General features: G+C 37.1%; 1 protein-coding gene across 1 annotated transcript; it reads right to left on the bottom strand.

Moving 5' to 3' along the window:
• Nucleotides 1-956: 956 nt before the first annotated feature.
• LOC139150060 (N-acetylated-alpha-linked acidic dipeptidase 2-like) lies at nt 957-21,027 on the bottom strand. The gene is made up of 13 exons (XM_070722209.1): nt 20,887-21,027; nt 19,480-20,121; nt 17,887-18,265; nt 17,300-17,422; nt 16,496-16,634; nt 14,440-14,607; nt 13,747-13,854; nt 12,585-12,769; nt 12,047-12,178; nt 11,498-11,683; nt 9,444-9,660; nt 7,435-7,615; nt 957-6,475 (listed from the first exon to the last, which is right to left on the bottom strand). The coding sequence occupies exons 2-13, from the start codon at nt 19,851-19,853 to the stop codon at nt 6,295-6,297; spliced, it is 2,373 nt and encodes a 790-aa protein (XP_070578310.1). The 5' UTR covers nt 19,854-20,121; nt 20,887-21,027; the 3' UTR covers nt 957-6,294.
• Nucleotides 21,028-24,151: the final 3,124 nt, after the last annotated feature.

A 24,151-nucleotide genomic window follows, 5' to 3' on the forward strand; every position in this document is an offset into this window, starting at 1 on the left:
ATTGAAAGACTATAATCATCAGGAATATTCCCATGTAGTTTATCTCTTCTTGTACGTATTTTTGTGATCTGTAGTTATTCAGATTCTTTCATCTTAATGAGTCCCGATGAAAATTACTGTATACTAACTCCGCCGCTCAAAAAAAGTGTAAATAAATAAAAATAAATACAATATCATGACTAATTTCGTGTCACCTTCAAGAGTCTTTGCTTATTTCCCCTATTCTGTAAATGGTTCAAATCGGGATTCTGCGCCTCTTTTTCCCTTGTCTGTACTGAGATATTGATGGACACATGTTGAGGACGCCCTCTACAGGCGATAACGACCTACGACAATCTGTTGTTTTAATCAGTTTGTATACTCATATAAGCCCCGCTATTAATGATTAAACTTTACGAAGGTGATACAGCCATAGGTTAACAGAGGTCATGAACTCGTCAAGCTTTCACCCGCGGTACCCGGTCAATTGCAATTGATAAATAGCTGGCGCACTACATACTCACCAGACGACAGAGTTATCTAAACTTTGTAGATTAAAGATACACATTGGTCTGCTTCCCTCCAAGGGGAGTCGAGATAAAGTCGTACGTACGAAAAAATATTACATTGCCAATAGGGTGAAAAATAAAACGGGAGAAAATTTGACTTAGTATCCAGGGAGATAGACTTTAAACCACTGATCTTTTTAAGTGTCTGGCAAAACGTTTACGTCATTGCTGGCTGCATTGTGATACCAGGGTTATGTAATTGGAACCATGAGTGTCATACTGGACACGATGACGTCAAGCCTACGTCATGTCTAGATTCGAATTTAGGTACACGTCATTCTTTTTTGTTTTGTTTTTCAATCTAGTTTATCAATTTCTATTTTGGTTAGATAATTTATTTCTGGGGGAAGATGCAGTACTGTGGTATTATGGTGTGGCGAAAGAAAACACGACTCGGTCAAAGGTCTGTCCGATGTTTATACAGATTTAATTGTTTGCTTACTTTGTTTGCTTACAGCAATCGTGATTGAGCGCGTCCTGTCTGTTCAAAATTTGACTAAAATCAAATTTATACATAATGTACAAACCTCAGAATGGAATAGAGTACATTACATTTCTCATTTTACTAGAATATTATGTATCTTAAGAATGAGATATCCTCAGTGTAAGTAACTGAATATCAATAACCGGAATTGTTTTTTGTTGTCTTGACTTTCACGACATATATTTATATCTTGATACTTCATTTATTTTTAATAATAGTTTGCTCATCAATCGAGTAAAATAACTGCCAGTAGTGTCTGGAAAACATTACATGCCAATGTGTTTGCTACATTTGAAGCGTAAATTAACATGCTACTTGTTGTTAGCTTATACAGTGTCGCAGCTATGGACCAGGTTAGTGAGGGGGAGGTCAAAGTCTGAGAAAAGATAGATTTCTGAGTGAAAAATAACTTTGACCGTAAAATCTGAGCCTCTTTAGATTTGACAAAGGCTGCAGTTTGAACAGAATAAGATTTTCATGATTTGCCTTCGAATATTAAATTCACAAACTTATGAAAATGCTGATGTATGCAGATATTTAGGCCATCACCCCAGCAAACATTTAATGGCCCATCTCCCACACTGAACAGCTGACAACATGGTAATGCAGCTGGTAACAAAGGTGTAACACTTTGTCACCTCAACAGAACAGTGAAGTTAAATGGCTTACAAATATCTTTGTGCATCACTGATAAAATGCACAGCACTGTGAGAAAGGACAGCTATACAGTGTTATTTGCAAAAGGTGTCTGTGTTTGACATTCCTATAAACATGGCAAAAATTATGTACAAATAACAGTAAAGCTTCATTGATTAAAATTTTGGTACCTTGGGAACTCTTTTCAAACAGTTTCATGAAAACACTGTATACAAGATCTGCAAATAGAGTGGAACCAGCCTAAAATTGATGGAATGCATGTGATATTTCCAATGTGAAAATATATCAAAGATAATGCTATGGGTAATGCCCTCTAAACAAAGCAAAAATCTCTCTCTCTCTGTTGATTATAGTATAAAGGAGTATGACCTCTAGAGCAGTAACAGCTGTTGGTGAAGTGGCTTCACTATTGCACTACACACAGTCCCTCTGCACTACACAATCCCATAGATTACGAAGCATGTGATGTATGTGGGTCAACTGAGAAAGATCCCAACACTGTAAACTGACATTTGACATTTTCAAATTATATCATTTTCTGCAGAGTTGGCAAGATCAATAACCTCCCAATCGCATCACATCAATGCAAGCAAACAGTCCAGCCTTAATTGCTACACAAAGATTTGTCCACATAGGTCTACAGTGAGGACATTTAAATCGGACAGAATAAAATTATCTGTACAGCCACATTCTGATACATTGTATGGATCAATGTTTGTTTACTCTACGGTCTGACATGTATGCAAATCTGAAACTGTTCATTGAACTGCATGTTTTTGCATTTAAGCATTCTGTGCACCTTATGACCTTGCTCAACTCCTCATCAAATCCACCACAAAAGTCAGTATATCTACGTTAAAAATATTGACTAAAGCTAATAAAATTTTTTTGTTGCTGAAGACCTCATGCACCCATACCTTATCAAAACCCATGCACTCATCTCCACTATTTTTTATAAATATATGACCAAAGTTCAGTCATAGTGGGGAAGTTTGGGCAAATATTTACGCTTTCTCATGGCATTCATTAAAAGATGTTTTAGGAGATACAAATATTTTTTCATTTAGCCCCATAGCCACACAGTGTATGTAATTTTTGACAAAAATATTTCTTTCAGATGAATACACACATTACATTCAGGCAGACACAGGATTCTATGCGGTTGTTGAAAGTCAGTGTAAGGTTGGTTCTTTGGAGGTCCTAAGCTTAGTATGTCAGCTGTCCTCTATCTTGTCAATATGTTTCAATTGGTACTGACTTATGTGCCGGACCACTGGAATGCACGGTGAATTTATTGGTCTGGACAAAACATTTGGCAGTCATGGATTTTGGACACTGTACATGCTCACCCTGGCAAAGAACAGACCTCAATTGGAAAAAAAGACATCTACATCATATAATTCCATATTCTGTGAAGTTTCCATCTACAATTGAAATACTGCCACAAAAAAGGGTGAATAATAGTATAGTTCATTGGTTTACATTCAATGTAAACAAGTTATACAAATGGAGAGAGCAGATGAAGATTAATTGCAGAAGTATTACTGAACTTGAAAATACATGCCAACACTTGGAAATCAGCTGTCCTATGAAAGCTCATCGAATGCTGTTTCTTTACTTTTTGAATGAGATCAAGGACTGTAACATACTGTCTGATCATAAAGTGCTAATAGCATGTATATGTCACACATATATACACAATCTCTTTCTCAGACATATACACACACGGTACAAATACTCTTAATGTACTTGAGCATCCAAATTTAGAAAAGGACGGCTGTAACAGACAGACAAGGTCGTAAAAGACAACTTAAGCATTCATACCATTAAATTTTCAACAAAGACAAGCAATCATGGTATACAGCTGCAGCTATAAATGCCTGAACATAGTTGGCAAATGCAAGAGACAAAAAAACCAAGATGAACATTTTTTCTACGTTTTCATTCTTTTAAAGAATGATAAAGAATGTTCTTCTCAAATCAAGTTATAAACATAGGGCCAAAGTACCTGAAGCTACTATAGACATGGATACAAAATTAAGTATTTCCTGACTGTATGAAATTATCTCACTAAGGTCATCCTAGGGACATGTAAACCAAATATTAAAGCTGTCTGACCAGCGGTTTTGAAAAAACAAGCGACTCAACAGTTGACAGAGCTCTGCTGTGTTAACCTTTTGTGACACATGCATTGATGAAGAAGGTGGATATCTTTGAAAGCTCATTTCAGGATGGCCTGACCAAAAATGGAAAAAAATTCCGTAAATACAGATTTGCATATTTCATCAGACTATATTAGTCTATAATAGCAAATAACAGAGTTAATTACATTCTAATTAAAGTAAACAAGACTTGCTTAAATCAAGATTAGTCATAAAAAAACAGCATATCTGTCAGGTTATAAAGAATCTTGAGCTGGTTACCTTTATCAGTATTTTCATCCTATTAACCAAGCACATTTTAACTTTCAAATTAACATTGTAAGTAAGTTCTGTTGAATAAGTTGAGACTGTACGTACTCAGAGAAAGCACACTGAAGAGACAAATGTTTGAAACTTAAGAAGTTCAAGGTCATCAAAAGCATTATAAGGAATCATGTTACACTTTCATTGCACTGTTTACACAGATTGCATAATTGCTATAAATAGCACATGAGGAATCTTACAGCCCAGCTTTACCATAAAAACCCTATCACTTTGACCACTCTTTTAATTGACCACTCTATTTTTTTCCTCAAAAAGTAATCTTATTTTATCCTTACCAAGTCAACCATAAATGGAAATTAGAACTTTCTCTATCTCTATTTATTTGACCACCCTATCATGACAAACTATTATGAGCAATTTCTTTCAGATAACATAAATGGTGGTTCAGAATATCAAAGTTGGGATTCAGGAAAGTTGCCTTTACATGTTTTAATCCTCCAAGATGGTAAGCATTTCACTATGAACTGTCAAAAAAAGTTGAACTTTCTGATAATTCCACACTAAAATTATTTGGCTTAGATGATTTCCTAATTAATTCAATTATTTAAAATCTTATTAATTATTTTTTTCAGGGTGAATTGATAGGGTTTATACAGTACAAGAATTATATACAATGTAAGTCAAATTTTGACCAAAAATGACAAAAAAATTCCTTAAAAATACACATTTGCATATTTCATCACAATTTGAACAAATCTAAGTTGGGTTATCCCTAGGGACCTGTATACCAAATAACAAAGCTGTCTGACCAGCGGTTATGAAGAAGAAGATTTTTTACCAAAAACACCTTTTTTGGCATTAATTTGCCTATTTTCAACAATATCAAAAAATTAAAAAAACAGTTTCTCAAAATCATATTTTTCATCTACACAACAAATATCAAATCAGTAAGTACTGCGGTTCTCAAGATATTTGAGTGGACGGACGCCTCACAAACGGACATACATACATACATACATACATACAGACTGACGACGGACGCCGGACAGATACCCATCCCAATAGCTTCTATAGACTATAGTCTATAGTAGCTAAAAACAGCTGTCTAATTGTATTCATTCATTATGAGGAATTTTTTCAAACAAGAACGATTTGTGTTATTTTTGAGTTTCAAAAGTTACACTGACACCACCAGTCCCTTGCCAAAGCTTGCAAAATGTTCATTTTAAAAAATTTCAGAACCTTGCTGATCTTAATTCAGTTGGAAATTATTGTCAATTTAGGAGCCACATAAGATTCAATAGAGACACTTAACTCTGGGAAAACAGAAAACAGCCCTCAACTTTGACATCTGACCTCTGACCTACAGAAAGTCAAATCCCGTCTGACCAACCAAGCCAGCAAGGAATGAAAACAAACTACCTTGTAATGCTTAGTGAATTCAACAGGTGATATTACGGTATCACTGGATTTTCCGTGTTGTTTAGTTTCTTTTCAGGAAATGCCACAACAAATATTTTATCAGAGCTGCAAGGAATGGTGTTTTGTCATAAATTACCCTGTTTCAAAGTTTCTATAGTATGCAAAATGTAAAATATTTCTCTGTACAAAAATAAAAAATGGAATGCAATGGTATCTGTCTACATACACTGAATAAAAAGGTACATCTTTATAAGGTATGTACCACATGAAGAATATCTCATGTACCCAAGAATCATCCATACAGACACAATATTACATAAAGATTTTGAAAAAATCACATTTTTTCATGTCTTGGGGCTAGTCACTGGATAAACCTAAAGATACTAGGGAATTCAAAATTTAAACTTAGCAACTATTAAAAACCAAAATTTCCAACATGAATGCTACTCTGCACAGTCCTTCCTTCAGAGAGTTGAAAGTGCTGTGACACATGATAAAACACAGTATATCTCTTAAAAAGGCAAATAGTCGGCTGGACATGAATTTCAACAACATGTACTAAAACGTGTGCTTCCCTTGGAAAGTTTTGAAACATAACAAAACAATCGAACAATATTAGATTTGACCATTACCAGGAGAACACAAGACGCTGTCGCAGTTCTTCAGGAGTGTGTTCAAATCCTTGAAAAAAGGAAGTTTGTCTTTGCTCTTTTCAACTTTTATTTGTCCAAAAGATCAGCAACAGGGTGGGCTGGCATTACTGGCCCCACCACCAGTTTGTACAGTCTGGGGTGAGTATGTCCGAGGCAGCGTCTATTGCCAACTGTATGTCCCTCATCTGGTCAGCTGCTGCAGCGCAGTTCCAAGTTTGTCCATCGGTCTGCATTTTTTCAATTATGGGAAAAGTAGAATAGGCTTTGTCGTTGTACAAAATATGCCTGAAGTGAAAAAAATGTAACAAGCATAAAATTCCAACAATGAGTAAGGGATATATTAAAACTTCACAAAAGCTTCAATAATCTGTAACTTTTGATGCATTTCATAGTATTTTGGTTCTGTTTGTAAAACAGGTATCTTCTTCTAGAGCCAATATCCTACTGATGTATATGGCCATTGTTCAACTCGTCAACACAGCCTGTATGTTTTTAGAGTCCAATGTTATTGTTGATCATGGAATTTTAGCTTGGCCCACATTTGTCAACAACCAACACAGCACACTGTACAAAGTGCATTGCCTCTGCAAGTATAATATTTTACATTTCAATATACATTGTAATTTTAGGTTTGCGTACAGTGTATTTATCTTCTAGAACAACCATGATATAGATATTATCAAAAAGTTACAATTATTGTCCCTTTTTGGTACTGAGCAGCAGGAAATGGGACCTAGACTTAATCTCAAATGATGTTGAAGCCATATTATTAATACGCAAAAAATATATTTGTTTGATTTTTCAAAGACCAGGGAATAGATTCACCATTGATAAATTGATACTTTGTTATGATAATTGTTCTGATGAAAACAACAAAAATAATATGTAAAGAACTCTGACCATGAGCTGCAGCAGTAAATGCAGATGAAAATAAGGTGAACTTTGACCCAAATTTCTGTCAACAGCAGCTTATGGTTTGCAACTGATGGTAAATAAGTAACAAACCCCTAGAATCGAAATCACTGCTATGGTGGTGAATTTCTCAAATGAAATGCAAAATACTGAGACCAACTAGTCAATTAATGCACACAAAGAAGGCAATGAAATTGCTGCTATTAGCAGGGTAATAATCGTAACTTATTTTCAAATACCTCTGAATTATCTTTTCAGTATTTTCACACCAAAACCTTGCCACTGGTAAGTATATTCTAATCCTACCACTCAAAACTTTTTTCCTCACTCACCTGTACCAGCTTCCATAATTTCCTTCTACATCTTGGAGAAGGAAACTCCTCTCCAGTAGCACCAGGATGTCATTGACAGTTTTCAGTTTGAGTGGATCATCATGGATCTCGCTGACTTCAGTGACGGTCTCAAAGGCAAAAGCTTTGGTGTAGAACTTTTCAGAGGCAGCTGTCAGCGAGTCTGAAATGCAAATTTTTATTGTAAGATGACTGATCAAAATATTATACATGTAATAATATCTGTTTACTGTGGTAGTCCCTTATTCATTTATGCTAGTCATCATCCAAAAGATTGTTGCCTAGTTACAGGATGAGGCATCCATTAAGTGTACCTTTAGGGTACGGAAGGAGCAATGGGAGGTGAAGTAGCAAGGCCTGCTTCAAGGGCAACGCCTTCAGTCAGTGCATTTGTTTCAGACTTGGAACACTCCAATAAATAGTCTGGTACCCTGCTCACATACATGTACCTGGATTCTGAGTTTAAGACATCAGAATACTATAGTCTGGTAGCCTGGTCAATCTCTGGTGTAAAACTCACCATCTTTGAATTTGAATAAAAGTAGCCAGGCCATGCTATCATCATGCCTTCCTGTTAACTTTCCACCAAAATGGTGAAAATCATCGGTAACATTACTCAGCAAATTTGTTCACAACTTGTTTACAGTTCTAATGTGTAATGGTGCTTGACTTAGGGTTAAGAGTCATCACCTGTTGATTTCCGTTAGCCTATCACCTACTTAATACAAATCTACAATACTGCTTTTAGATGTCTGAAGACCTAAATATAAATACAGCTCGAGTTACTTTAACAAAGTGACAACAAACATTTCAAAAGATCTTAAAATGTCAATTCTTGTCAATTTGGGGATGTGGCAGCCTTGTCTGTGAGAGCCAATGATGGGTGTGTCAATTTGAAGTGATAATGTCTATGACGCCAGATTCATCTTGGCTGATGTCAAAGTTCAGGCGTAGGAGGGTCTACACAAAACAAACTGGCCACAGAGCAAACACACCCTGATGAGTGGAAGGAACCACGATTCACTAAGTCTCTTTGAAGTAATTGAATCGGTATCTCATATTGACAATGCCAAATCTGTTCTCTTTATTCTTCTGAATAGCAGTTGTTTCGTTTTCAGAAACACACCTTTCATCCATAGATGGTAACACAGAGCCAGCACTTTCCCTTCTAATCTGACACATCTTAAAAAGTAAACAGGCACAAGTAAGGCTTGTAATATTGGTTCACTGAAAATAAGTCACATTAGGGTTGGACTAACATGTCTGGCACTGTTGACTGAGAGAATTATTGCGGCCTAGTGTATATGCCAATTCGGAGATATACAAACCAGTCAGATTTGTATGTGTGTGTGTGTGCGTCTAAACAATTTTTAAATATGTAACATATGATTGTCACTGATTCATGACATGGGAAGAGGCCATCCTGGGCTTCTTCACAAAACATATTGCATCTCCTTTCATGGTTGAGCAAATTTTAAATTTAAAATTAACATGCCAAAATACATGAATATAGCAAATCAATGTACAGCTTCCCCCACCAGCAATGCATGTACATTTGCATCTTGTTTGTAATTAGAGGCAGCTTAACCCTTTCACCCCCAGTTCCCTGTATACAGGTCCAACTTTACCATAGAAAACAATGGATTTGGGACAAACCATGGTGGTGAAAGGGTTAAAGTACACTGGCAACTATTATTAGACTGTCCAGTGATTTTAATTTTGCAATCCTAAATTTGTGAGCACAATTTTATCAGGGTTATACCAAAGTTACAAAATTGAGCATTCATCAATTCTGTTTCTGTGAGTTTTATTTTCAAACCCAGTTACAGATACTGATGTTGTGTAAGTTAAAGATCAACAAACAGGAAACAATAAATTGTGGAAAAGCATGTTGAAATAATTGTATGGGGACTATGTCCTCTACAACTCCTTTTCAAAATTCTACTTGAAGGCTAAGACACAAAGGTCAAGGGTCAGTAACGATTGCTCACCTATGGAAATATTTCCATTTGGTGGAGGTGCCTCACCACACTTCTCCCTAAGTTTCTGTAGATATTCCTGAATGAGTAGGCTGGAGTATCTGTGGTCAAAGTGCAGAACTGTGGCATCGCATAGAGAAAGCACCATTTGGGCAAAAAGCTGTGTCATTATTTGATGGTAGACAAAACTGTCATCAGCAAAGACTGGTGGTGTGTAGGTCCCTGGTGTCTGGAGGAAAACACATGAATGCCTTTTACAGCTTGTGAATGGTTTGAAAAATGTCTGGCCACATGCTTGGATCAAAGTTTGCACTTAATGCTTGCACCTTAATTGAACTTCACCTTTGTGTACAGATCAAGTTAACTAGTATTTGGTGCACCATTACACACTCTGTGCAAAAACAATTAGTCTGTATAATTATTGTAATTTTCTAACATCAACTTAGCTAAACTGTAAACTTTCATTAACCTGGCACATTAAAAGACTAATGATGCCAAACGTCATTTTCTATTCAGCCTGTCTTTCTGTTTAAGTGATCAAATTAAAGTCATAATTGAAATCATCTCCGCTCAGCTAGCTGACTGTTGAATGTATAACAATTTTCTGCAATTCACCCATGCTTGAAGTCTAGCTGAAGGCTGTTATGTGCATTTCAGGAGTTTATCTACAAACTACTCAAATAATTGTAATTTATACCACTGGACAATTCCCTTGATGTGAGCGGATTTCAAAGGTTGACTCACATCCAATGAACTTATGACAAAGTCAATTTAACAAGACTGTGTTTGAGATCATGGACTCTGATATACCTGTCAAAAATTGAATGAAACCAAACATACTGAGTAGTTGGTTGTAATGCAGCTGACACCAAAGCCCCTCACAGGTTTTGATACAATGTCCTTGACTCTACACTATGATTGACAAATTAATCTAGGCTTAGAAACAGAGATGAAACTTTACATACTTTTAGCTAGATACTAGCTACCATGCAGTAAGTTTGATTCAAATTTTAAAATTTTGAAGGTTTGGACCCTCCTGATTGCATTACAACTTGTGGGTGCCTTTTGTTACTTTTGGAAATTTTCCCTCAAGACATATCGTTATTCTCATGTTAAAAGTTAATACTCACTTCCAATAAAATCAAGTTTGTTATCTGACTCAGATCACAGTCTACACCCCCTGGCATGACCTAAGGTTTACTTATAAGCCTTTTCAACTGTGACATGAGAAAGTGTCCTTTTCTTACAAACCAACCTACTTAGTTCACAGTCTTTGATACTGCAAACAGAACATATATATTTACATGTCCTCAAGCCGTCAATGATATACCTACATCATGAAAGAAAGCTGATAGTGACTAAGATACACTGTGACCTGTGTGTACAGCTACAGCCTTGACGGAATCAGATATGTACCAAGTAGCTCCATGAGTATGTAACATATTAACTGTGACTTTAAACCTTGTCAAAATACTTTTTGATAGAAGTGTATTTTTCCAGCAAATGACCTACTTTGTCCTTAGTCTCATTGCAATAAGAATTTGTGTATGTGTGAAGTTACACGTACTCAAGTCATCAATCTTCATTCAAATTTTTTAGAAGTAAAAATATCATGACAATTGGCTATCATGACAATTGGAGAGGGTGATTTTCCTATTGATAATTTAACAAAGTATAACAAATTTGTCATTCAATGTCATTGAATCTGAATGGGGTCATCTCGGCGTACTAACACAATGTCGAACACAGTAAGACACCTAGTTTTTGTGCAGTGAACTTTGACAAACAAAATATTACAAAAAATTTCCCGTAAGAATGAGACACTGAATTTGTCATGATGTGAAGCCTAAAATTTCTGACACAATTAAGAATTAGGAATTCAATAGTACTTTGATACTCATGTACAGAAGTAACAATACAATTAGACAGTTTTAATGCCTGCAATACTGCTATAGTTGCCTAAAACCATTCACTAGCTCCTAGCTAAATCTTATTTCTCTGAAGTAATTTTAAGCTTTGTAACATGACCCGGCCCTGAGAGAATAACATAATTCTATATTCCATACCTGTGTGGAGTTCATTCCAACATATCTCATGTTGATTGTGGCAATTGCTAACTTATGAGGGAATACCAGGTGACCACTTGAATCTCCAAGTGGTTTTATTAATTCTGTCTGACCAGGTCTCCCAACTTTTTTCAACCAGCTTTGATAGACGGTGGTGTTGACATCCTCACTTGTGGGATCTTTGATCTGTTTGTGCAAAAGTCAGAGTGTTGATATTCACTGAAACAAGCTTAAAGTATTACAATATATTCAGTATGTCTCATTACATTTTCATAAAAAATGTCTAATTTTGCTACGGAATTTAACAAATTGTGCATTAAAATGTACCCACAAAGGGAAAGCTAATCACATCATTGATAACTTTCTCGTCTGTACATCCATTTGTGTGCATAACAATACAAAATCTAGACCACATATCAAACACATTTCTTCAACTGAAACATCTTTGCACAAATGAAGATATGAGATATTCATAATTTCAAATGTATGCATGTCTTACTCATGAGTAAATGTATGTATGTGTACTGAGACGATGATATCCAAACTTACCAATGATGCTGCTGTGAAAACAACCTTTGAAACTGATGCAGTGGCCTCAACATCCAGCATGTAATCACCCTGCACTGCCATGTCCATGTCGATGTATACCACAGCTTTCTGCAACAATTTATATCTGTGTTCCTGTGGAAGAGAGCAATGGGGGAGCGGAGAGTGAGGTGGGGGAAAAGAAACAAGGTAAGTTTCTGTGCTTTGAAAATTGCAGTTTTGATGTGGGTACATTCTTTATCAAATATTTCACCATTCTTTCGAAATTTGAAAGATTTTTCTGTGGTTTCTTCTTTCTGATTTACATAGCTTACATTGTAATTCTCTATCTGGACAGTGGTTCTAGCCCACAGATGCAGTTCCGGGCCCTGGTTCATAATACTTGTGTACCCATCCTTCACTGAGTCCATCATATGTATAAGGCCAAGTTTTTCAAGTCTGAAAGCAAGATTATGAAAATAATGTGCTAAGTTGCAGCATCTATTCCTCTACATGGCCTGGTGCAATGTCAGCACGCATTGCCATTGACAATGACACACACCTCAGCCCATTCCACAGATCCCAGCACACCATGGATGGTACCCCATGAACAAATCTTGATGGTCCTCTTCGGTTTCCAGTTCTTTCTGTGGATGACTCCGAGGTTGTAGGCAATTTCCATCATCATGGCTGTCCCATTGTAGTCGTCCATGTTGCCACGGTGACTGCCAATCAAAATATAGCGATCTGAAAGTTGAGAAGTATACAACAATTACATAGTGAAATAACAAACCAAGTATATGTATGAGGTAAGAATAAAATGCCGGCCCACAAATGTTATAAAGCAAAGATCTGCAAGTTTCATAGTTGGATATGGCTGGGAATATACTATGCATATATCTAATGCATAACAGCCAGTGAAAAATTTCATATTTAGATGTTTTGTGCAACTTGCATTTTCACTTTAATTTCTTTATGACTGATATCAATCTTTTTGTTTACTTTGTATCAGTATGTTGTACATTTGAGGAAAACATTTGTTTTTAATTTTGTTGAATTATTCGCTCATTGAGTAACTTCATATTTACTATTATCAATTCAAGCAATTTCATTTTCACATATTGGCAAATGAAGACATGTATCACAGCATATCCCAATGTATGTGTATACTTGTACTTGAGCAGTATTCATAAAAGTGTATCCCATACACAGTATTGGCATTGTGTGTTTACCTAGCATTGAATGAAAAAAAAATATCACAATTGGTTTCTTGATTCTGAGAGCCTCATTTTAATCATTCATCGTGACAGATTAGGTGATTATTCATTGGACAACAGCAAGACACGTCCATGTGTGTTTCATCTGTGTTTTTATGAATTATGAAAGTTTATCTAGTGCCCATTGATGATCTAGTTACCTATTGTGTTGGACAATTACAACGGATAACAAAACACAGATTAACATAACTATGTCATAGTATCAGTGCACAATTGACCATTGTGTACTTCACTGATGTTATTGTAGCAAGACAAGTGCCAGGATGTGCTTACAAATCAGGATGCATTGTTGGCAGACAATGAAAGCACAATATGACATAATTTGACAAAAAAGTTAAAAACAATTAACACATCAGAAATTAACAATATGTAGATTTATGCACACACATGTATGCACTAAATCTGCCAGTGAATGACAGTGGGAAAAGGACAACGGGAATAACTGACCTCTCCCTCCAGCAGAATCCAAGCCTCCTATTGTACCAATCACATTATATAATGTCTTTGTGGTTTTTTCATTCACCACTTCCATTCTGACCCGCCAAGGTACATCCTCTGTGAGTGTAAAATAGAGAACAAACTTTTCATACTTGTATGATAATGAGTGGAACAAAACCATGCAAATTGTCAACCCAACATTCACAAATCACAAACTGTGGATTTCCTTCACACACCTTCTTGATCTGATTCATTCATGGTCATATAGATGAAAAAAATTATACAGGACTCTTTCTGATCAATCGCAAGAAAAAACATTTTTGAAGATTCACTCATGTACTTGTCTACAAAAATATATTGTTTAATTTTCTGCAATGCGCAGGAATTTCAACAGATGGGAGAAAAGGACCTAAGCGCGGACCGTGACCTAACATTTTAAAACTCGAGGGTACACACACATGCTAAAACTACTGAGGACTATATGTGGTACAACCAAAGAAAAACATGAACATTTTCAAACTCTACACACAATATGCTACAAGGCACAGTGATGCATATACAATCCACAATAGTTCTTCTTTCTCTAACTCACTATTTCATCACATATATTTGTAGACCAAAGCTTTATCATAAAATTATGTTTATGAACGCAAATTGCTGACAATTCAATTGTTGTTTGTATGTAAATCCAATAATCCATACTCTGACTCTTTCTGCCAATATGGTACGTCAGATTCAAGCCGCCTTGCCAATGGTCCGGTGCAGATTTCCCTGATATGTTCATGATCAGCTGATGTGCATCCTCTCTACTGATTGGCTGCACAGGAATGGATGGGAGATCATAGGATGATGCTTTGGCGACGTATCCCACTGTCAACAGACAATATTAATACTGATTTGAAATTGATATAAACAGATCTTATTTATATCTGGTTAGTGGTTCCACTTAAACATGTCTTTTGAAAGATTTGTGAACATATATGGGTAAATGGTTTGAAAAATTCTGTATTGCTAAGATATAGCTACTTTTCACTATTGAAATAACAGTCTTATGCTATGGATATGAACAATATTCAAATTTCATCAAAGCAGGGAAAAGAATAACATAATGCCAATAATACAAGCCAGTGACGTGCAGTCACAGTGAAAGACCAACGATCATCATTTTAATATCACTTCAATAATAATTTGTGATCTGAAAGTTTTGTCGACTTATTCAACTTTTAAATTCAAATAGAATTAACAACCATTCAATTTGAATGACATCTCAGAACATATGGAGTTTGAAATTACATGTCTGGTTTCTCAATCATGGAATTTTTGATCATGGCGGACAGTGAACTATTATGACAAAAGTCAGACCCTCCAAAATGGTGCAATTTATTCAATAAACCAGCATTAATGGCTTCCACTACACCCCTACATTAATAACTGCTATCCTCTTTGTGTCAAAATTGATTTTCTGTGCATTTTTGGTGTGATTTCAGAGGGGACCCGCGCTATCAACACCCTTCTTGTAAAAGCTGCCATACACTCATTGTCTTAATTAGCATACCTGAATTTAAATGTTTCAAGTGATCATGGACTGACAGTAGAAGGCCAATAACATCACCCCTACTTTCAAATGTACTGCAACTGTTTTATTAAATGAAAATTCTGTTTCCAAACTTCCTCTCTTTCTAATATTACGGCAGCCTTTGCCATGTATCAACCAACAAACTATTGTAGTTCACACCTCAAAAATGAAAGGCTTAAACTTTTGCTCAGACTATTCTTGAGCAAACTTTCAATCATTCTCTTTCAAAATCAAGAAGAAAAGTCTGGGGTTACCATACAAATTTTGGTACTAGAGTAACAAATCACCAAATTTTTTTCAGGAAAACAACTTTTAAAAGTATCTCTCTCTCGCTGTCACGTACATGTTTCCTTTTCCTGTTCTTTCATTATCATTTCAATACATTTTGTTGCAAAATAATTTCAATTGTGTACACATTTCCGCTGTCATGAAGATTGTTCTGTACTTGTGCTTATCTCACACATATTATATGATTATAATAAGCTGACACTCAGGGACTGAGATAAGCCTAAGTTACTTTTCTGCTTTTATTTTTTCATGATTGCATGGAAAGTTTTGCCATATGATGTAGTTGGAACAGAAATCATGGCTGAATATTTGTTCCATATAAGATCTAGACTGTCACAAGGACACCTCCATAAAAAGTTCATGTTGTATTCTAATTGTCTAACTTTTCATCTGTGCTATCTCATGTTTCATGTTACTCATGTTTCATCTTTACTGTAAAACCTATAAAGATCTTTAAATGTGTCAAGTCTGCTGTATTAATTATTAATGTACTCTTTTGACACATCTGGCTGTCATCAGTCCCAACATGTCACACTTTCATACCCAATAAAAAAGCAGAACAAGTTGTACTTGAGGTGATTATATGACATTTTACAATCAGCATCCAGTTTTGAAATATGATACCCTGAAAGTCAGCGTTTCTGATACTATCCATAGCAAAACATGGGAACACATGGTTCTATCTGAAAATGCTGATTGTCCGCTGTCATTTAACCATGCGTATAAAACATGGCCAATTTTGTGCACACAGCATTTCTGCCTGTATCAATTGGTGGTCTGTCTCAATGCTGTTTCCCCTTGGCACTTGAGTAATATATCAGTACACCCAAAAGAAAATGAAACAATTGTTGGGAGAGTACTACCATGCAATGGCTGCAAATCTGGTTGTCTTACATTTTGCCGGGAATCCTGGAGTGTATGGGTCCGGGATGTTCTGCGATGTGATGTACCAGTCTTTGGTGAAATACCGCTTGTCTGCAGGGTCCAGGTAGAACAGTACTCCACTTGCTCCGAACTTCTCAGCCAGAGTTACCTTTCATGAACAGTACAGAACAAGAGTCAACAATGCAGGGCTACTGTATCGCACATTTTGCATGAGTTTTAATCAAAGTGAGAAAAGAGGTGTCGAGGTTTACTGTATAAAAGGTAACAGTATAACCATGAACAAGGCTAATTCATGACAAATGTCATGCCCTGATGAATTAAACTGAGCAAATACCCAAATGCAAATCAAGTGTAGCATAGATTAAAATCAAAGTATGGACAGCAAATAATATACAAGCTGAAATCAGAATTGAGAGAATTTATGGAACACTACAGATATGTATGGAGGAATATTTTGCAAATTACAGATAGTAAGTTCTTTATAGACTGATTAAAAAATGTGAAGCTAACGCCAATCCAATTATCTCGTCTAGGCAATATTACAATTTTGAGAAAGTGACTCTAATAGGGACCTTTGTTGTCATGGTAACAATCAAAATATCCAAATTTCTTGTGCCGAAACTACAATGGGTGCAACTTTGGTATCAAATAATGCCCTACTCGTAAAGGAATTAGAGCAATTAACATACATAGGAATCTAATGTCTAATACAGTGATTGTAATGATGGTCCCTTCAGCAGAGGGACCATACCTATGCCCGTAGATACCAAGTTACAGTAACTCAGAATGTAAAAGGTGACATTACTATCATACCTTTTCATGTAGTCTGTTTCTACCATAACGCAACAACACTATCTTGCCAGTAAGGTCAATGCCCATCTTCTCAACTTTTTCAAAATCCACTTTTTCTCCATGGTGAACATACAATAATTCACCCTGAATAAACCAGTAGAAAACAAGCAAAAACATATAATTCAATGCCTAATAGGTAGATGGAACAATAGATAAATTAACAAGTACAAGATAATATGTATAGGCCTAAGTCCATCGTGTTTCATTGGATAAAATATGTGATAAATGAGAAATTGAATGAATTGTAGAGCAGAACATATACATTGCACTGTGCAAGTGTAAAATCGATATTGTCAATCGTCAATGTCATGTGTATAAAATATGATCCATGGATTGCATTAAATCTTTCGCCACATGCCGCATAAGTCGAATCAACAAGAAATGTATGGAATACACTGAGCGTCCAACACCTCCGTCGACCAATTAACAAATTTTGCGTGACTACCGACCGGTAACTTTCAATCTTCTTTTTTGATGATGCTACCAATCAAAGTACGGTTAGGCTGCAAGCTCAACAAAACACTTCCCAAATTTAATTTGTACCCTACCTCAGCCGATCCTGAAGGCGAGTGTGCATAAAACATAGGCAGTTCCATCCCTTTATTTTCGCCATTTTCACTTCCAATGATACCGGGATCCAACGTTGCAACGACCTGGCTATTGCTGCTACTGTTTGAGGAGCTGGCATACTTTGTTTCCTCCGACGATGTCGTCTGCTCGCCGCCATATTTGAATGACTTTGAATATATCACTTCCCCTTCAGAGCTGATAACCTGCACTGAGCTAGGGCGTTCAGGGACTGGGTAGGCCAGTGTTATTTCATACGGTATCGTCTCGACATCATCGAAGTCGTATGATTTGAAGTCGGCTGCGATTCTTTGTGCAGTCTCTTCATCTTTGTCCATTTCTCGCATTGATGCAAAGGCACTGTTGAGAAAATGGATGCCGTGTTCATCAGCACAACGCACGCAGTGGAGGAATGAAAACTAGTTTGAACTGAAAATATTTTGCCAAAAGTCGCTGAAATGGCCTATGTCTAAGCTGTTCCAGATGTTCCAAGATGCACAAACCTTTGAAATGAAATTATCGTCGATTTCTCATACTGGTCATTGAAGAAATATGATATAAGTAGGCCTACATCGAAATTTTGTTCCTTAGCTTCTGTCATGGACACTTAAATTTAAAGTGAAAATAACTTAGCCACCAAAAATAAACCCATAAAATTTGAAACACACAGATATTCAATTTTAATGTTCGCAGAATCATGCACTTTTGATCCTTTCACTGAGAAGACCGGTACAACCCTTGTGTTTTCAATGTTTAAAGTGAATGCGGAGCAATGGCGCCGGGGATCTTATTGGTTTCCCCAGCACACGTGTTCAGGTACGAGTGCGGAAGTGCGCACTCTCATATTAGACCGTTCTGCTAGATGACTAGAACCACTGAGGTCGAAGTAAAATATGAATGTCAAATCAGATCATAAATATTAATACACTAATCTATTGTTATGACCACTTCCGCAAAAATTATCAAATCTTTGCAACTGACAAATTGAATGACTTTGCAAAGGTGACTTGAATATGTATGGGGCATCACTCCCATAAATCATGATACGTACAATTGTTTTTTTATTTAATGGTTTTGATGGTTTCTAAATGTTTCTGTGTTATCTAAAAGTTTCGCTTTATGGCTACTATAGGAAACATTTCCTCTGTAAAACATATCGAACCATGATAACGGATTGTCGGTCTACCCTTTAGTGTCGAATCATGTTCCGTATAAAACAAGCGTTCAACTTGTTTTCCGTCGATTTCGTGTGATTGCATATATGCATCATTGATCCCCTTCATTAAAGAGTTATTGAGCGGCCTTGTTTCATTCTGCTACAATCGATTTGGAAAGCGTGTATGCATGCACGATAATGGACATTTGGACATGTATCTAACCACTACCCATACCTGAAATTTAAACGCCTACGTTTTAGTCACCCACCGAGTTGGACACGGCGACGCTCAACAAAGTGACAATGATGGTGTGGAATGTTGGCATGGTGATGTTACCTGCCCGTCATTTATCACCTCCATGGATGTCTGTTAGTTTGGAAGATGACTACAACCCACACTGATTTCTTTTCCACTTACCCCGCTCTATCCGAAATACGACCCGAAGAAATATTCCCAGTGGTCATTCGGTGGAATGCAATGAGTTGTTCCAGGCTTTTCCTGTAGGCGTTGAAGTCCTGAGTGTCTGTGTTGCTGCACTGATTCTTGCCGCTCTCTTCGAAGGCAACTTCGTGGCTGAAGAACCCCGCGAAAGCTCCAAGGAGGAAAAGGACCACGAACAGGATAATCTGGCCGCACACCCGCCTGGTGCTGTAGTGAGTATCGAGGAATTTCTCCGTCTCTGGATCGAGAGTATGCTCGTATTTCCTGTGCTTCTTAGTCAGGAATTTTTCACGCTCGTGTTGACCATCCCTCACTTCCACATCTTGATCAGAAGAATGGTTGGACGCCATTTCGGACAAATTTCGATTTTGGATTTTGGCTCTGATGAAACTGTGTTTGAATGGCGAACCAGTTCGGATAAACTGGACTAAAATGTACGCGGCTATATCATCGATACGTGAATGAATAAAGCAAAATATTTTGAGTTTTCACGTTCACTTTTGGCGCCGTTTCGATCGATGTTAAATCGTCTAAATGCAACTACAAATGTGGTGGCAATACCCTCCGCAATTAACTCGGTATACAAATGACTATCTCCAACCACACACCTACAAATTCCTGTAAGAGAGAAAAAGAGAGGGGCGTGATACAGTAAAGGAAACCGAAATTCACTGAAAGGCCAATCGGGAAAGTGGAGAGATTGGGTTTGGGGGCACGAAAAGCCCTATATTTTAAAAACCTTCCAAACTCCATTTGCATTGGAAAAAAATCGATAAAAGGAAAGTGAAAAAATGAAAGTATGTGCTTTCACACAGCAAATCAAATCTATAGAAACAGCAGGCTCAACCAGATCGAACTATCGCCAAAGTTGGGCATAACTGATAACCATCTATATGCAAATTTTGGTGCCCCATTCAAGTTGCCTCAGTTTCGATATAGTACTATAGTACGACAATTGTAGTACTAGAAGGTAGGTATATATGTATACAATTTGAAAAGGCCAAGTCGTCCACACCCTCGCACGAAGACTCATCCAACATTTCGAAATATGGCCGTTATATAATGAAGAACTGTCCGACAATTTAATATGACAACTTAGACGCCGAGAAAAAGAGGTGGTTTAGGAAATAAATATAATGTGAGCGTGTCCGAGCCAGGACGTTGAAGACCAAGCATAGTGGTTCTTCGCTCCATTGCACAGTGTACAGGTCAATTCTACAAGCTAGTCGATGTAGTGCCACACACACACACTACGAACAAACAATGGACCGATCCAAATATAGTCGACCCGGTCAACCTCGATCGGCATTTGGCATGAAGTTGAAGGATTAAACATAACGTCTGTTCGTAGGAGTCAAAACATGAGGTCTTTACGGTACATACCTGTCTTATTCGACGGGAACGCAGTTGTTCTTTGTTTAGCCCAGTGTTTGCCTTGTCACAGCGGTGACTGCCTGACCCCATATCCGTATAGTGTACGCCCTCATTCAACAGGTGATCCCACGAAAGGTCGATTTCTGAGCTTTTGAGTTGAGGTGGCAATCACACGAAGCACGCGTGTAGCAAATTATAATACCACCCTTGGGGGCGGGCTTTAATGTACAGTGGGCTTGAGGAAAACATTGTACAAAATGTTACTGTATGGTGTCCAATCCATGCCAAAATTACTACTTTGATTTTACAACACAACATGCCATTCCGGATTCTGTTTTACAATCCAACATGCTATTTCACAACACAACATGCACTTCCAAATCCTATTTTACAACTCAACATGCTATTTCACAACACATCATGCACTTCCAAATCCTATTTTACAACTCAACATGCTATTTCACAACACAACATGCACTTCCAAATCCTATTTTACAACTCGACATGCTCTTCCCAATTTCATTTGACAACACATCATGCACTTCCAAATCCTATTTTACAACTCAACATGCTATTTCACAACACAACATGCACTTCCAAATCCTATTTTACAACTCAACATGCTCTTCCCAATTTCATTTGACAACACATCATGCACTTCCAAATCCTATTTTACAACTCAACAGCTCTTCCCAATTTCATTTGACAACACATCATGCACTTCCAAATCCTATTTTACAACTCAACATGCTCTTCCCAATTTCATTTGACAACACATCATGCACTCCAAATCCTATTTTACAACTCAACATGCTCTTCCCAATTTCATTTGACAACACATCATGCACTTCCAAATCCTATTTTACAACTCAACATGCTCTTCCCAATTTCATTTGACATCACATCATGCACTTCCAAATCCTATTTTACAACTCAACATGCTCTTCCCAATTTCATTTGACAACACATCATGCACTTCCAAATCCTATTTCACAATTCAACATCCCATTCTAAAGCTAGCTCTGCGGAGCAGGGCAGTGTTACTGGCTATCGAACAAGATTCAAAATGGCGGACGCGAAATGGTCCCCTCGCACAGAGAGAGAAATGCGAACTTTGCACAAGTCTAAAAACGCAGCTTAGCACATTGCGTATCTAAACAAAATGAGCGTGCTCGAAAACTAGGATCGATCACGATTATAAATTAAAAATTGGCTGTTTTGGGAAAAGAAACTGCACGCTGCAATCAGCAGTTTTGTCTATTGTGCACCGTGCGTGGGAGGCTTATCGTGAAAGACCGAGATTTACTATATGGCGCATCTGATACGGATATGGTCCCATCGCATAGAGAGATGAAAATAGGCTTTGTGTAAGTTCAAAAGCACAGCTTAGCTCATCGTGCATCTAGACAAGTTGAGCGTGCTCAAAATAGGAGATCGATCACGATTTTGGGTGAAAAAAAACGAGTTTTCGGTGGAGAAACTGCGCGTTGCAACCAGTGGTTGGTTTTGCCTATGGCGGTCAGCAGGGCTGTGGTGGGAGGCCTTTAGCCGGCAAGGGGTGGACCATTGGGGAGTGGAAATTTTCGAAAAAAAAATTCCCCACAAATTTCAATAAAATAATCAGCCAAAGAAACTTGAGAAAAACAGATGACGCACTTAGGTAAAAGGAAAAAAATCCGTCAAAAGTTACTTTCTGAAACATTTTTATTTTAGTCTGCATCAGATAGGCCTATACTATGATTCTTTGGCCAAGAAGGGGGGGGGGGGGGAGGGAGATCTGAAGGGTATAATCGTGGCCAGTAAATGAAGTAACTTTTTTATTTTATAACTTTTTGTTCTGTTTATCATATTTTTTCTTTCACTGAAGTTTGGCATCGTAAAGTAATTCGAGATATAAGATAATGTAAAAATCATATCTGTGATATCGATTGTTAACAACTGTATTGTGGGTCTTTACACTATGATTAATTAACAAGAATTCAACAATTCAGGCAGCTTGCATCGGTACATAAAATGGGAAATATTCACCAACCATATGACAAACAATCACTTTCTTTGTATTTCAATATTCAACGAAACTGATTTCCATTGTAATGTTCTAAACTTTATTTTACAATTAAACATTAGGCTACAAATCCGTATTTTTCTTTTCAAAATTTGTGCGTGTGAAATGCAATAGTGCAGAAGAATACGGATAGCGACATTACAGCCATGACAACTGACAACTAAGCCTCAGCAAGCGGAGATGTAAAACACGAATATGGGGCCAGACAAGGGTCAAAGCTCTGTTGGAACGGACTTTGCGAGAAAGACTGTGTGGATAACAACCGATAGAGGTCGCTGTAATGTCGCTATCCGTATTCTTCTGCACTATTGCATTTCACACGCACGGTATTCAACCGTCAAGACAAGTGTACAAATGAAATTTTGAAAAGAAAAATACGGATTTGTAATGTTTAATTGTGAAATAAAGTTTAAACATTACAATGGAAATCAGTTTCGTTGAATAGTGAAATACAAAGAAAGTGATTGTTTGTCATATGGTTGGTGAATATTTCCCTTTTATGCACCGATGCAAGCTGCCTGAATTGTTGAATTCTTGTTAATTAATCATAGTGTAAAGACCCACAATACAGTTGTTAACAATCGATATCACAGATATGATTTTTACATTATCTTATATCTCGAATTACTTTACGATGCCAAAATTCAGTGAAAGAAAAAATATGATAAACAGAACAAAAGTTATAAAATAAAAAAGTTACTTCATTTACTGGCCACGATTATACCCTTCAGATCTCCCCTCCCCCCCCCCCTCTTGGCCAAGAATCATAGTATAGGCCTATCTGATGCAGACTAAAATAAAAATGTTTCAGAAAGTAACTTTTGACGGATTTTTTTCCTTTTACCTAAGTGCGTCATCTGTTTTTCTCAAGTTTCTTTGGCTGATTATTTTTATTGAAATTTGTGGGGAATTTTTTTTTCGAAAATTTTCCACTCCCCAATGGTCCACCCCTTGCCGGCTAAAGGCCTCCCACCACAGCCCTGCTGACCGCCATAGGCAAAACCAACCACTGGTTGCAACGTGCAGTTTCTCCACCGAAAACTCGGTTTTTTTTTCACCCAAAATCGTGATCGATCTCCTATTTGAGCACGCTCAACTTGTCTAGATGCACGATGAGCTAAGCTGTGCTTTTGAACTTACACAAAGCCCACTGTCATCTCTCTATGCGATGGGACCATATCCGTATCAGATGCGCCATATAGTAAATCT

The sequence above is a fragment of the Ptychodera flava genome, chromosome 14, assembly GCF_041260155.1.
Source record: "Ptychodera flava strain L36383 chromosome 14, AS_Pfla_20210202, whole genome shotgun sequence".
In the NCBI taxonomy this organism is placed as follows: domain Eukaryota; kingdom Metazoa; phylum Hemichordata; class Enteropneusta; family Ptychoderidae; genus Ptychodera; species Ptychodera flava.